At 38.2% G+C, this 15,125-nt stretch overlaps 3 protein-coding genes across 4 annotated transcripts; 1 reads left to right on the top strand and 2 right to left on the bottom strand.

Moving 5' to 3' along the window:
• Window positions 1–344: 344 nt before the first annotated feature.
• LOC126616554 (deSI-like protein At4g17486) lies at window positions 345–2,933 on the bottom strand. The gene is made up of 4 exons (XM_050284632.1): window positions 2,498–2,933; window positions 1,701–1,962; window positions 1,339–1,406; window positions 345–803 (listed from the first exon to the last, which is right to left on the bottom strand). The coding sequence occupies exons 1-4, from the start codon at window positions 2,630–2,632 to the stop codon at window positions 522–524; spliced, it is 747 nt and encodes a 248-aa protein (XP_050140589.1). The 5' UTR covers window positions 2,633–2,933; the 3' UTR covers window positions 345–521.
• A 2,089-nt stretch (window positions 2,934–5,022) lies between these two features.
• On the bottom strand, window positions 5,023–7,845 carry LOC126616437 (probable receptor-like protein kinase At5g24010). The gene has a single exon (XM_050284496.1). The coding sequence runs from the start codon at window positions 7,756–7,758 to the stop codon at window positions 5,296–5,298; it is 2,463 nt and encodes an 820-aa protein (XP_050140453.1). The 5' UTR covers window positions 7,759–7,845; the 3' UTR covers window positions 5,023–5,295.
• A 3,416-nt stretch (window positions 7,846–11,261) lies between these two features.
• Window positions 11,262–13,269, top strand: LOC126616577 (uncharacterized). 2 transcript variants are annotated; one of them, XM_050284651.1, is made up of 5 exons: window positions 11,262–11,421; window positions 11,592–11,711; window positions 12,431–12,504; window positions 12,599–12,725; window positions 12,803–13,269. In XM_050284651.1, the coding sequence occupies exons 2-5, from the start codon at window positions 11,709–11,711 to the stop codon at window positions 13,082–13,084; spliced, it is 486 nt and encodes a 161-aa protein (XP_050140608.1). In that variant the 5' UTR covers window positions 11,262–11,421; window positions 11,592–11,708; the 3' UTR covers window positions 13,085–13,269. The 2 variants fall into 2 exon arrangements, with proteins under 2 accessions (XP_050140608.1, XP_050140617.1); XM_050284660.1 differs by having other exon boundaries at window positions 11,300–11,421; window positions 11,600–11,711.
• Window positions 13,270–15,125: the final 1,856 nt, after the last annotated feature.

The following is a 15,125-nucleotide window of genomic DNA, read 5'->3' as shown; positions in this document are numbered from 1 at the left end:
ATAGACATTGCTGAACGAGATGAGTAAGGAATTCACAATAGAATAAATTATCTATATACACAGGTTACAGGTCCTGCCTAACCAATCACCGCCAAATTCAATACCAACAGGCTCACCAAACGGGCCATTAAACCTTAAGATCAAGTTTGGAGCCCATTTGATGTTCAAGATTGGATTGAATTGAATAACTTGTATAGTTCAGAGCTGTCCCTTTGAATTTTACTATTTTGTGAAGACGAAAAGGGATGCATTTTCTGAATGAAAAATTCATCTTCTACCGTCAAGTTGGACAAGTTTCTTCGTTGCTAAAACGTACGTTGAATAACATAACAAATCGCGTAACGTAATGAAACCAACTACAAGCTGGGCAATCTATTGAATGTAATCCAGTTCTTTGGGGGCATGAATGGGGCATACTTCTGTTCAACAAACAAAAGAATTTTCTTCATTGGTACACGACGCAGGACTCATCGACCTGTGCTTGGATTTGACTAGTACACACTAGCAAAGTGTCCTCGGATTTACGTACTTTGCCATGTTCGAGAATTCTGCTGCAGCGGCGGCTCTTCATCCGGTTGCTGGTTCTGCCGAACATCTTCTTCCTTGTTCTCGAAATCTGAACTAGTAGAAGGCTTTGCTCCCGTTGTGATTAGATTCTTAAACCATGCGGCCTGAAATCTAGGAGTACCTGTGTCTGAATTTTCAGGAGTCGCGGGAGAAGCTATGGCATTGCTTGTAACACCCACAAGGAAACGATATGCTATTTTGCTAGCTGAAACAATCTCTGTCTTCGCTTGTCTAAACTGCAACGACGCAAGAAAAGTATCAGACTTGCATGCACCTAAGCAACCAAAAGCAACATTTCGTGTAATAACGAAAATAACATTAAAGCAAAGCAACAATGAGTGGAAGGTCAAACACGAAGAAGTATAGAGGCCAAACTAAATTGCAGGAAAATTCAATCCGAGCATGTACGGTTAGCCACATCTCCGGGCAAGGTATCATCAAAGTCGAGTCCAAGGCAAAGAAGAAAACAAAGAAATAGGCCACACTGAGACTAGAGGTAACTTCAAAGTTAACAGATCAGTACAGTCTGTGGATCAACCTATGTGGATGTGTGTAAGATTAATTTGATGCAATTGCCCTTTCCATTAAAGATGAAATGTCCATGTAAACATGTAAATGTAAAACTTGCTGCAATTTTCCCTTTCTAGTTTCTATGAACATGCGTAGAAAGCCAACAAAAACCGCGGTTAAATCATGTATCCAAATTACTATGAAATAAGCTGTTCTTCTGGGAGATTACAAAAGTTATGCATTCTGCATAAAATAACTCACCCGTTCTGCCGTGTTTCCTGCGACTTCCATAGCAGCATCACCAGCATGGGCAAAACGATTAACCCAACCTGTAAAAGAAGCTATAAGAATACATGCCATATATCTATTTACAAGACTACATTTTCAAATTCAGAGGCCCAGTACAAAACACGGAAGATCATAAATGCACAACTTAAACATGAAGATCACAAATGCACAACTTAAACACGAAGATCATAAATGCGCAACCATATATCAGGGAACTGACTGAAACAAGAACAAATCACCGGCCATTGTACTTATGATTGGTCAAGTAAACGCGCAGTTGGATAGAAAATAAATCTTTAGTATAGCCGGTAAACCCTACGATCTCACAAAGTTACCTGGAAGCTTTGGCACCCCAAGCCTTTCACATAACTCATCACAAAAGTGATTGCAGTTTTTTGATAACAGGTCATACGAATACCCTGGCCACTCTCTACTCAGTTCCCTCAAGATTTGGTTAACCTTGAAGATCGAACAATGCGTTGTCCCAAGAACGATGCTTTCACGATATGTGTACATTGGATTTTTCCCAGAAGGGCAACTAAACACACCAGATCCTTGTTCACAGAACCCAAATGACCATTCATCGTCTCCATAAACCTGTCCAATAGAGCATAAACAATTACGAACAGAAATATAAGCCGTTACGTTGCAACTTTTAACCGTCTTTACGCAATAAAACAGAGCCAAACTCTAGTCATTCTCCATGTAAGAATCATCAGAGTTTCTTGACTGGCAACATAGATTCAACATAAAGGCATTGTATCGTGAAACATCTATTGAGGCAACATAAAGCAGTTTACTGAAAATTATAAACCGCAAACGCAAATCATAAAGGTAAACTCAACAACCCCTCGGCACTGAAATACCGAAAATCCAAACTAACAAAGCGAAAATTGAAACTTTTTCGGTATTCAGATCAAACTCAAATCGAAGGTTTACAATCAATCAAGAAAATTATTAACTCCAACCAGCAATTACATGTCTACTTTCAGATTAAAGCCCTAAATCTCCCCCAAATTCACAGCACTCCAACTACCAATTACACGTCCGCTTTCAGATTACATACACATACATGCAACCGCGAGTACACAAGAGGAAGACACAGAGAGAGAGGAGGAGGAGGAGGAGGAACCTGAACGGCGCTGTGGAAGATGCCGCCGAGGCCGATACCGTCCTTGAAGATCTTGTTGATCTGCAGAATGGTGCTATTCGTCTTGTCCGATCCACTATTCGTCACATCGTATATATGCAGCACCACCTCCGCCATCTCCCCCCAGATTCTTCACCAAAAACCCCAAATCCCAAATCCAAAATCCCCCCTCCCTCCTCCTCCCAATTCAAATCACAAACCCTAACCCTAATCCAAATCCTCTCAGAAATGAAACAATGCACTTCAATTCGAACAAAAAGCCAACCACTTTTCGCTGCCTCGGCGATTACAATATGAATACTTTCTCGTTTCGAATTGCTCAATTGCTTTTCTCTTCCTTTCTCGCTCTAAACTGGTTCAATTTCTTCAAACTTTAGAGAGAGAAAGTCAGCGTCTGTGTCTGTGTGGGTCTGTTTAGCAAAATCTCAGAAATCGGGTTCGTAATGTAATTTTCGCGGGCCGAGGGGTAAAATTCGGACACGGAACAGACCCCGGAAGTCGAGCGAAATTACGGAACTGACATCCCAGTTAGCACAGCTGTCCGCCGCTGCGGTTATGATTAGCGCGACGTGGATAAGTGGGCCCACGTGCCACGCCACGCAATTATTAAAGGTTATGACACCGACCGCTTTTTGTCAAATGACCGACCTGCCCTTGTCTTGTTCGAACGAGTGCTCCCGTGCCGCAAGAAAAGCCTGCCACACGTCGCGTATCCAAGATCTTTTCGACTTCGCGACACAATTGGGCATCCGACGTCGTTTCGTAAGAATTCCTCATTGTGTCTTTTGTTGTTCTTGTTTGATAGATCTTATTCTTGTATTTTAGGAACTTTGTCACTAGCTAGTTAGGATTTGAGTTTGATTAATTCAGTGACAATATCTCGATTCAATCATCTGTGCTTGTTGGGAAGTGCTTTTAAAATGAATGAAAATGTTTTTGGTGAAATTGATTTTGAGGAAGCACCAGATATGTGCTTATTGCAGGAAGTACTTAAGGGTTTTAAAAAAAACATTTTCATCAAAAACGTTTTTCGTCATTTCAAAAGCACTTCCAAACGAGTCTGATTATTTTATCAAAAAATTATAATCATTTTAGATAACTGTGATTGGGCAGTAAACAAAAATAATTGTACAGTCAAACTATTTTTATTTACAAAATAGTTGCACGACTCCGACCAACCAACTTCAAAGTCCAATTTGAAATCTATTTCATGGCTCGAACTGCCAGCTTGCCCATCCCAATTTAGTTGGGGTCATCAATATTCTCATGGACCATCCATATCCTTGTGTTTTTGGTCCAAATGCCACTTGTATACAGAATTAGAATCTGATAGCAATGCTAATACTGATCAAACTCTCTACATGACCAATTCTTCCTGGAAGCATTTTAAGTGGTTTTTTTCAAGATTTACTTGTTTTTTTTACTAAGGATTAATTCTAAAAACATTTTCAACAAAAGCACTTTCAATCATTTTAAAAACGCATCCAAACGAGCCATGTAACTTTTAGTAGTTGTATATGCTTTGTCGAATGAGATATCATATCCAATTCATGTGAATATTACAAACGATAATCAAGTTCGATACTTAGTTGAGTGATCCGTTTGACGTCTATTATCACAAGAGCTTACATACGCAACATGAATGATGCCAACCCGATAATTAAGTTCGATACTTGGTTGAGTATGACCTGATTTTCCGGCAAGAAAATGAACAATAAAATGATGAGGGCCAATCTTAGTGCAACAGAAAGGTTGCTTCTTTGTAACCAAGAGGTGACGGGTTTAAGTTGTAGAACCAGTTTCTTTGTAAAGGTAAGGTCGTACAATAGTCGTGCCTCCCGACCTTCACAAAGCGAGAAGCCTTATTAACTTGAGGTCGGTGACTAAAACAATGATTTAGGTAGGACATCTTTGAGTGGAGAGACAACCTCCTCCCACTATCGCACTGGCAATTGGTATTTTTGCTTAAGCAAATCTATGCATGCATCATTGAAGATATTGTAGTGCATAACAGCTAGATAGCCAACTAGAAATTTTATTTTTTGGAAGATATGCAATAAGCCACCTATGATTTGATCTGCATTTTGGGTGTAAATATTAGATTCAATCAACAAAACTTCGAAGATTTGTGAGGTAAAGTGAATGCACGACCCGTTAACTAACACGAAACGATACAAAAATAATATGTTTTGGGTCAACCCGTTAACGATTTAGGTCGTTATGAGATCACCTGTTAGGAACATGTTTACGAGTCGGGTTGTTATCGGGTGACTCTTTAAAAACCCTATAAGATATGATTTGGATATTAGACATAACAATTTTTTGCATGACCTGTTACCAGAAACGAAACAACACTTGTTAATGAATTAGGTAGTTATCGGATCACCTAATAAAAACCCGTTAAGGTAACGAGTTTCACATGACACGACTCGCTAAGATAACGAGTATGACATGAACACGACCTGTTTGCCATGCATAGGTTTGGTACTTGGAAAAAACACCAAAAAAGCAAACAAATACAATACTTCTTACATTTCATACACCAAGCATGAGCAGCTTCTATAATTCCCTTCACTTACAAACATGGTACAACAATAATATGGAAACAAAAATAGCGGATTGCATATATAATCGTGGTAAGAAAATAGAGAAAAAGAGAGTGGAAGCACGTAAAACCTTAAAAACATACCTGTATGATTTGTCACAGTGGTAGTTCTAAGGTGGAGATCTTTAAAATTCTTGTATGGTATATTGATCGTATATTGGCACAAGCTCGAAAGCTATCTGCCAGCGTTGGTCATCAATTGAGAGAAAACTAGGCTTGTGTTAATCTCCGAACTGCCATTACCGCCATTTTCCTCTGTTCTTACATTGGTAGAGGGATCTCCAGGAACAACGTTATTTGTCGGAGGCTCATTGATGTCGCAGTCTTGAGGCTGTTCTCCACGCGGTCGAGATTCCTGAAGCTGAAGCGCATATTCTAAATTCCACAATACATCACCAATGGTTGGCCTATCGGCACCATAATCAGCCAAACATTTCTCTGCCGTTTCTCCAAACTTTTTCAAAGAGCTTGGTTTGATCTTCCCAACAAGGTGGCGGTCAATAATTTTCTCGAGCATGCCCTTCTTCTGCCATTCCAATGCCCATTCACCTAGATTCACCTGCTCCCTGTCAACCGAGGGATCCACAGCAGGTCTAGCGCAAAGAACCTCAAAGAGCACAACCCCAAATGAATACACATCTGACTTATCAGTAAGCTGCTGCCTCCGGAAATACTCAGGATCAAGATACCCAAAACTACCTTTAACAGCGGTACTTACATGAGTTTCACTGAGACACGGACCTGATCTTGAGAGACCAAAATCGGCCACCTTTGGCACATAATTCTCGTCAAGCAAAATGTTAGTTGATTTAATGTCACGGTGGATGATTCCATGAGCAAAACCTGTATGAAGGTAGTGAAGACCTCTTGCTGATCCAATGCAAATTTCAAGTCGTTGCTTCCAGGACAAAGGTGAGATCCCCAAACCATACAAATGTTTCTTTAACGGCCCCTTTTCCATGTATTCATAAACTAGTATCATTTCAGATTGTTCTTCACAATACCCAACAAGTGATACAAGATGGTGGTGGCGAATTTGGGACAAAACCGTTATTTCAGTCTGGAATTCTGGAAGGCCCTGCCTAGATCCAGGCACACCTCTCTTCACAGCAACCTTTGTGTTGTCCTTCAGGAACCCTTTATAAACCATGCCAAAACCACCAGAGCCTACAATTAGACTTTTATCGAAATTGTTTGTCGCCAATTGTAATTCAGCAAAAGGGATCTTCAAGCAATGATATCCATTTGCGCCTGGAGACGCAAGTGCAGTCCTTTCAGACATTCTACTGTGTGAACTACCTCCATATACGCGTAAAGGTGTCCAAACCGCACTTTCTGCAGGGCCGGGTTTCAGTTTCCTCTTTCTGCGTTTCAAAGCAAGCAGAAATGCACCAATTGCAAAACACAGAATAACAAAGCCTCCAACAACTGTGCCCACCAAAATCCATATACTCCTCTTCTTACGCCCAGTTCCAGCCCATAAATTGGAAACATTCACCATTCTCATGATCTCTGCCCCATTCAATATAGCATTAATCCTAACGGAACTACTCAGATCAGAAGGACCAACGCTAATTTCTATAATCCCCAAACCATCCGAATCCACAACAAAATCAATATAGACAGGAGATGCAAGCACATTGGCTGCCATCACTGACAGATCAACATCTCTGTACGCAGCATACCCATTGATATACACATTAAAGTACAACAAATTAAGTGCAGAACTAACAATGTCACAGAAGTGCAACCTAACCAAATGCCCGGAATTCGTATCCACTGGAAATTTCCATGTAAGATTAAACCTTGCACCTGTAATTGCCTTATCCGTATTCATCTCCTGGGCAGTCATATATACATTATCCGGCGCAATCTCTCGAGTTGCACCGCCCCTCTGATAATTGGGAGTATCCGTGGTGGAAGCGCGCTTCGCAGCGGATTCCAGAACAAGATAATCGACATCAGGGACCCAATCCCTCCACAAAGTATCATTAAAAGGTGTCAATTTCGAACCTCCAACATTAATCCTATAAAGGGTCTCTAAAACTTGTGAAGACAGATTCTTGTATTCGACAACATTCGCACCAACGAATTTAGCACCGTAATCAACAACAAGATCCTCAGGAGCTGTAAAAACTTCAATGGCATTTACATAGCAAAACCCAGAATTACCCACAGGCGCAAACAAAATTTCAACCACATGTGCATCAATTTTTATAACAAATTCTCTAATCACAGATTCCCTAACATGTAATTCTCTCAACAGAGCAAACCCATTAACGGAAACGCTAAAGTTTGCAGCTTTCAAATCAAAACCCTGAGCTACAAACGGCGAGAAGTGAAAACGTACCAAGTGGATCCCTGATTTCTTGATGCTGAAGGTGTAGCTCGAAGCCCTGGTGAAAAATCTGGCTGTGCGGTAGAGAACAGGTGAATTGGGAGGTGGGTTTTGGTCGGCGAGGGAAATGGAGCCCGGTCCGGGCTTGTACGGGTCCGCCGAGAAGACCCGGTTGAAGACGGAGGCGTTGGTGGAGGAGCCGCAGTTGAATAGGTAGTTGTCTAAGGGAGTGAAGGAGGCTGAGAAGTGGAGGAGAGACAGGATGGTTAGCGGGAGAAAATGGAAGTTCATGGTGCCCATGGAAGGAGGTTGGAGCTCATGAGAGAGTGAGGAGGAGTTGGAGGAACAGAGGCACAGTGGATTCTGACTAAAGTGGAAGTGTGAAATTAATTGAGGGTGTTCTGTTTGAATTTTTTTTATATTATTCAAGATTTTATTGGACCCTCTTTATGAGTGAGGATTCTCGTTGGATCCTCTTTGTGGATCCCGAGCATCTTCAAAAATACATCTGTTTATTGTATATTGTCTCGTCAGAAATTAGTGTAATTTTTTTATTTAAAATTTAAAATAAAAAATACCTGACGAAAATTGACCATACAATATATGATGAACATATGTGATCGAAAGATTCCCGAAATCCTCACAAAGAGGATTCAGCGAGGATCATCTCTCCCTTTTTATCTGGTGGACACAAAGGGAAAGAGATCATCTCCGGATCTTTCTCTCCAAAGCTCAGGGATCAAGTGATCTGGACCTTTAAAATTTGATCAAACGGCTAAAAACAGAGAAGTTAGTAAAAACTTTTAAAAGCTATAATATTTTTTAGCCGTTTGATCAAATTTTAAATGTCCTGATCACTTGATCCCTAGGCTTTGGAATGAAAGATCCGAAGAGGATCTCTTTCTGACACAAAGATATGTTCTTTTCTTTTGAGTGGCCAAAGTGGGTACATGATTGGGATTTGGATCCTCTTCTGAGCCCAAGGAGAGGATCCTCCTGAACAAGCAGTGTGGATCGTTGAATTTTTATTCAACGGCTACAAATAAGGGATCCCTTTAAAGTTATATTAATTATAGTCATTAAATGAAAATTCAACGGTCCACATTACTTGGTCATGAGGATCCTCTCCTTTTACTCAAGAGAGGATCCAACTCCCATGAATTGTATAGAATTCCAGCATCCAGAGGGAATGCTGATGAGCTGCATTTCACAATGCAATGCTGCAATTCCCACAACGAATTCTCATATTATGCTTGAATTTTCAGTTTTGAATCTTGATGCAAACTTATGATTCCGAGATTCCGTCATTTAATCGGGAGTATATCTCTTTCTCTCCCTGTTATCGTGTGATATGCATAAATTTGTATGTTACCGATAAATAATTCGATGTGTTATACTCACGCTTAAGATTTTGCACAATCCAAGAATTCCTTCTAGTAACGTGATGTTAAACATAAAAAACAGCATGGCCCTCACATTTATCTTATTTATTCAATTATCCAACTGCCCTAAAAACAAAAAAATGTATCCAACCTCCAAACCCCAATTCACATTACAGTACCAAGTACCTGTTAACTGTTTGGCATCCAAAGGCATTCAATGAATCTTTACTTTCTTCAAATATACGTTAAAAAAAAAACCAATGAAAATGACTTGAAAATTTTGAGTTTTAATGACAAGGACAAAATAAAGGGTAAAATGAATAGTACCATGATTTACTTTTTAGTGTAAAAATGTGGTTTTTCATTAAAGTAAACAGTACTATGAGCTTTTCGTTAAAGTTCAAAAAAAAAAAGAGATTAGCTGATTGTTTCGGAGGTTGGGAAGACTCATTGAGGCATTTCAGCATCATCTAGCCACCATTGTGTGATTCACCAGCACCAAGAATCAAACTGCAATGTGAAATACGAGAATGGAATTTGTCTTAATCACCGGGGTGCCCCGTGGTTGTTTTAAAATTCTTTTCATTGTATAAGCTGTTTTTAAGGGTAAAATTGGCTTGTAACGCAATTTACAATGTTTCCAAATGTATACACTCATCTGCCTGTCTCATTCATCATGTGAATCATAAAGACAACAAATATGCATTATAAGAAGAAATGTGTATGCACTCAGCCACACCGTAGATTTTGTAGCTTTTTTTTTTTTTTTGGTAAATTGAGAATGATATTCCAGGGCAAAGATGTCAGAACGTACAGGGAAAGCCTACAACGAGGCAAGCTAAAGCTAACAAAGCATTAATAAACAGTGCAAAGGGGTACATGAAGAAGGATGCTGCAACCATGCAAAAACGTCACCCCCTACATTGTCAAAACAAAATTAATAAGAACAAGATAAGCCGTCATTGTTCAGCACATGCACCAACAAATATTAGGGGTCTATCGACCGTATATTTTGTCGGTTTTCAGTGTTAATAAGAACGCTCAATTTAAGCGGTAAGCACCGAAAAGCATTGATGCATGCCAGCTAAATGGAGTTGAATGGAGGTGGGATGTTAGTGGGTGGATGTCGTTTTCTTAAGGACATCGCAATTCATAAATTGACACTTATCACAAATATAACATCAAAATTTAGCCTTGCCTTACAAACTATCACTAATATATAAAGAAACAAACTTGCTTAATATTGTTAATTATTATATATCATCACAACAATACAATTATTGCTCCTTAGATGATGTCAGTCATCAGTAGAGATTGGTTTAATAGAGTTTCACATCATCTAACTCGTTTTTCTTGTTACATTAGAAATATACTCGTTAACTTTGACTTCTGTTATTTTGATATTATATCTAGTATTTAAAGTTTGCTTTAATTTGGTACCGCTCTCGTAGTTCGCACCGAAACAGTGCTTTACCTCTAAGGGGGCGTTTGTTGCGTCGGACTATCTCGGACTGGACTAGCTTCAAGGACTAAGCTGGACTAGCTTAGACTAGACTAAGCTGGACTAACTTAGTAAAGCGTTTGGTGCAGTGTTGGACTAAGAAGCTGGATAATAACAAATTCTAATATTATATTATTTAATATATATAAATTATTAATATTTTATTATGATCTAGGTGACCGGAGATGACGAGGAATCTATCGGGAGTGGTTGTTGAGCATGACGAGAACGAGAGAGGATAGTCTTAGCTAGTCCCATGGTTATTGGGGGGTCTAGCTAAGACCTCTTAGTGAAGGGTTTTGTCCATGCTAGTCCCCCTTAGTCTCATTTATGTTAGTCCCAGCATGGAACAAACACAGTATTTGACTAACAGCTAGTTCAGTCTAGTCCAGTCCCACTTAATGAGGGCAAACAAACGCTCCCTTAAGGTCCAGTCAACTGTTGCGCCTCAATGCATTTCAGGGATAACTGACTAGCTTTGGGTTTGAGCGGCATTTCACCCCTAACCACAACTCATCCACTGATTACTCAAGATTAGTCGATTTGGACATTCACTTAGTTTCACTTAAGCTTCATCTTGATCATGGATAAATCACCCAAATTTGGATCCATAAGTAGTAACAATTGCCCTATAAAGACTCGCTTTTGCTACAGCCCTAGTGAGTTCCCTTAACCAAGCCACTGCCAATTGTTAGTCTCTTCTAATAAAGGGGTGTGCTATTCACACACCCCCTTTTATTTCTCACACACTCCTTGTTAATTTATGTCCGTTGATCTTTTTTAATTCATCCGATTCGACGGCCGAAAACTAAAAAAATGTGGGAGAAGTAAAAAGGGGTGTGTGGATATCATACCCCCTAATAAAAAATGTATTAAAGAACTTGCAAAAAGGAAGAAAACGAAAGGGAGCAAAAAGAAAAACAACGATAAACGATGTCGTTTAATATATTTTGCCTTTGCTATGTTCCTTTCGTAGAAGGAGCATCAAAGCTTCCCTGCTGGCTGCTGCGCATCCTATCTCGCTAACCTTCGACTCTCTCTGTGACGGGCGGCTTGATTTGCTTTGGATAATTCACGCAGGTACAAATTTCTCTCAAAAAGTTTCAATCTTTTCAATTTTCAGATGCTGTAATTAGGGTTTCGTCCCAGATCAATGCATAATTTAGCTTCCCTTATTTAGGGTATGGCCTCAGGTCAGTGCATCTGACTAAAGGGGGCTCTTACTGTTATTGAAATTTATTTACTTGCAGCCTTGCAGGTGAACAAAGAGTTGCTCTTGTTAATTTCGGAAGGTTCTTATATGCTTGTTGTGTGCTGGAAGCCCGGAATTTGAAGTTGGATTTTCATCGTATTCCCCTTTCACTGTAATGGTAAATTTTTCCAAGCTTTTTATGTTAAGATATGCACCATATGATTGCGTTTCTGCCGTTCGGTTATTGCATTGCCGGGTTCTTTAGTATAGGTAGGTGTTAGAGTTGGAAATCGAACGTTGAGAGGGATGGAGGGATGGAGGGAGGGAAAGAGAAGGGGGTAATTTGATGAATTGAAAAAGACTGTTTCTTTAAACTCTTGCTAGCATGATCAAATGCAATCCAACGCTTTTATTTCCCGCGGTACCTGCTATTTGATGAGTCTTGCTGATTGTGTATGTTTCTGTGGGTTGGTGGGGGAGACATGTTTCTGTGTGGTCCTTGTTTGGGGCTGCTTATGGTGATTGGTAACTTCGAAAATGCCCCTTTATTTGGTTGTCTTCTGTATGAACATTGGACCTGAATTAGAGGCCATTAGACCTTATAGTCGCATCTGCATCCAAGGTGATAGGATTTCTATATCTTCGTAACGAAGGTTCTCGCTTTGGCACTTTTGTATGGCCCCAACAAAGCTTTTGCACTGGAGTCTCCTTGAACATGATTCCTTTCCAAAGTAAAAAGAGAAAAAAGTGATTACTTATTGTTCCACTATTAAAAACCGTTAGTATAAAGATGCTATACAATCTGATCAACCCGCTGGATTAAATTTGTGACCTGTTTCATATTTGATGTTAGACAGCGTTATGGAATACTGAATTGGGTGGTGATAACTAATGCAGGATCCTAATGGTTCTTCCGATGAAAAGAGTGAAAGTAGAATCTACATTGGTAACCTTGATCTGAGAATAACGGAGTAAGTAAACCTTCGGAGTTGAATCTTTGTTGCTCTAGTCTAGTACCAGTGAGGCTGTGAGACTTACTATTGATCCCACTCTTGCATTTTCCAGGGCTGCTCTAATTAAGATGTTTTCTCCGTTTGGGAAGATTATAACTGAGGACTTTCTGTGGCACACTCGTGGCCGAAAGCGCGGAGAGCCACGGGGTTTTGCTTTCATCCAGTATAGCAACAAAGAGGTAAGTCAGTCGCTTATTTTTCTATCAGTTATGTTTTCAAGCAATTCCTGATCTCCACCGTTAAAGTGAGCATGCAGGAAGCAAGATTGGCCAAGGAGAAGATGCATGGGAGACTAGCATGTGGACGTCCGTTGGTTGTCCGTGTTTCCAGTGACAAGTACTTGGTAGAACCAGCAGACAATTCTTCCAAAGGAGTGGGCGAGGCAACCAAAACAAGCGTTTCCGGCACTAGCTCAGGACAGACGAGCAGGAGCTCCAAAATAGCAGCAATCAAGAACAAATTGAAGGCTCTGGAGGAGGAGGGCTTCAGCGCCAAGAAGCAGAAGCAAGAAGCCGACACGTCCATCGACAGAAGGTAACAAACTAGGACGCTAAAATCTGCTCAATTTCAAGTTGTAATCTTCCTAAACTTGGTCCAGTTGAACACAATAGTGATAACACAGTTGATTCTGTTTCGGGATTTATGAAACATGAGATGTAATAATACAATATGGCTAAATTAACAGGTACAAAACTATCCAGCTTCTGGAATTATTTTTGTTGATTCAGCAGGGCTTTTTGTTGAGGCTGTTTTATTAAGGCTATCGATCTGTGGTGTTTTTAGGGTACATACACGTAAATAAGTATGGACACCTATGAATCCCGCAATCGTGTCCGTTCATTGTACATCGTGCGGTCTGTTTTCATTAAATACTATTTTTATTTGAATTTTAAATTTTAAATTATTTTTTACCACACGATGTACGATAAATGGATATGATTGCGAGATCCCTAAGATCCCTAGGAAGGATCATTTTCCAATATATAGTAGCAGAGAACACACACAACGTGTGAACAATTTCTCTTAATAAGTGTATATTTTTTTAATGGAAAAATTAGTATCCCATCCCTAGTTGTTACTGTTCATTGACTAAGATCTTATTAATTCTCAAATTTTGATTCAAGTCCCTAGCATTAATGTGATAATGAATTTACATGTTTATTATATAATTTTTTAATATAAAAATTAGTAATTAATTTAGGGTTTAATACTCACACCTCTATTAAACTTCTAATTAATTTTCAATTCAAACATTTCCAAAATAATAAAAAAATTAAATTAAATTAAGTTTGTACCTATTAGTTTTTTTTTATATATAAAAAGATTCTCAATTTTTTTAATCTTAAATGTACCCATTCATATAATTTTCCAATTTTTTTAATCTTAAATGTACCCATTCTCAAATATATCAATTTGTTATATGTAAAATGTACCCTTTTTTTAATATAAAATCCATTCAAAATTTTTAATCCATGTTTAAACTTATATGGGTACATTCTTTTTCGTTGATTTGAGAATATATCCATGTTTTGGTACAATAACTTTTTTTGTTAATTTTGGTTAATGTACCCATATATATATATGTATATACACACACGCAATATAATAGAGAGTATATTTTATATTTTATTATTTTTAATCCCATAAATTATGGGTTTATTTAAAATCTCATTAATATAAACAATTACAAATTTCAATTTTTAATTTTTAATTAAAAGAATATAGTAACTTATATTATTATATTAATGTCAGGGACATCAATCAAAAACTAAAAACTAACAAGGTTTCAATCAAAGAATATTGATAGATAGAGACCGCATCCAAAGTGTCCATTTTTTAATATTACATATTACTGTTTTGTCCTCCTTATGTAAATATTGTGTATCAAAAGTGAGTAAAATTAGAAAATATGATTGTTATTATCTCAAAAAAAGAGGGTAAAATAGGAAAAGTAAGGATATGATTGTCATTTTGTCAAAAGGTACAAAATTATTATTTTGCCCTCTTCATGTCAACATTGTGTATTCATAAGTGAGCGCAAAATTGGAAGAAAAATGGGCAAAAAATTGACAAGCCCTATCCTCTTAATAGAATAGATACAGAGGTTATTAAGAGAAGAGATTTTCATTTTTTTTTATAAAAGTAGGGATTAGTTGTGGAGCACACATCACATCGAACTTTAACAATTCGAGCAGTTTATTTTTCAAGTTGCACATCTAAGATCATCCTTGCAACATATTAGCGAAATAAGAAATATTTGAGACATTTAATTAAGTTCAAAGAAATTGACAAACAATTATTCTATAAGAATCAATGAATTTTATCATGATAATTAAACAGACAGATGATTTCAAATTAAATTGAATTTTTGTAAGAATAATTTATGAATTGAAACTTGCAAAATAGACTGGTCGTATCTTTTGACGTAGAGTGGGTTCCACAATAAATTCTTATTTAAAAAAATTAGAAATTCTTTCCTAAAGAGATTTTTTTTTCTTTTCCGAAAAAGGTAATAATTACTTAATACTATTAAATTTAGATGATTATACTAGTTAACTCAGTGACTCGCTCCCCCAGAG

This window comes from Malus sylvestris, chromosome 1 (genome assembly GCF_916048215.2).
Source record: "Malus sylvestris chromosome 1, drMalSylv7.2, whole genome shotgun sequence".
Taxonomy (NCBI): Eukaryota; Viridiplantae; Streptophyta; class Magnoliopsida; order Rosales; family Rosaceae; genus Malus; species Malus sylvestris.
Note: the sequence above shows the minus strand (reverse complement) of the source record. Positions and strands in the feature narration are given on the sequence as shown.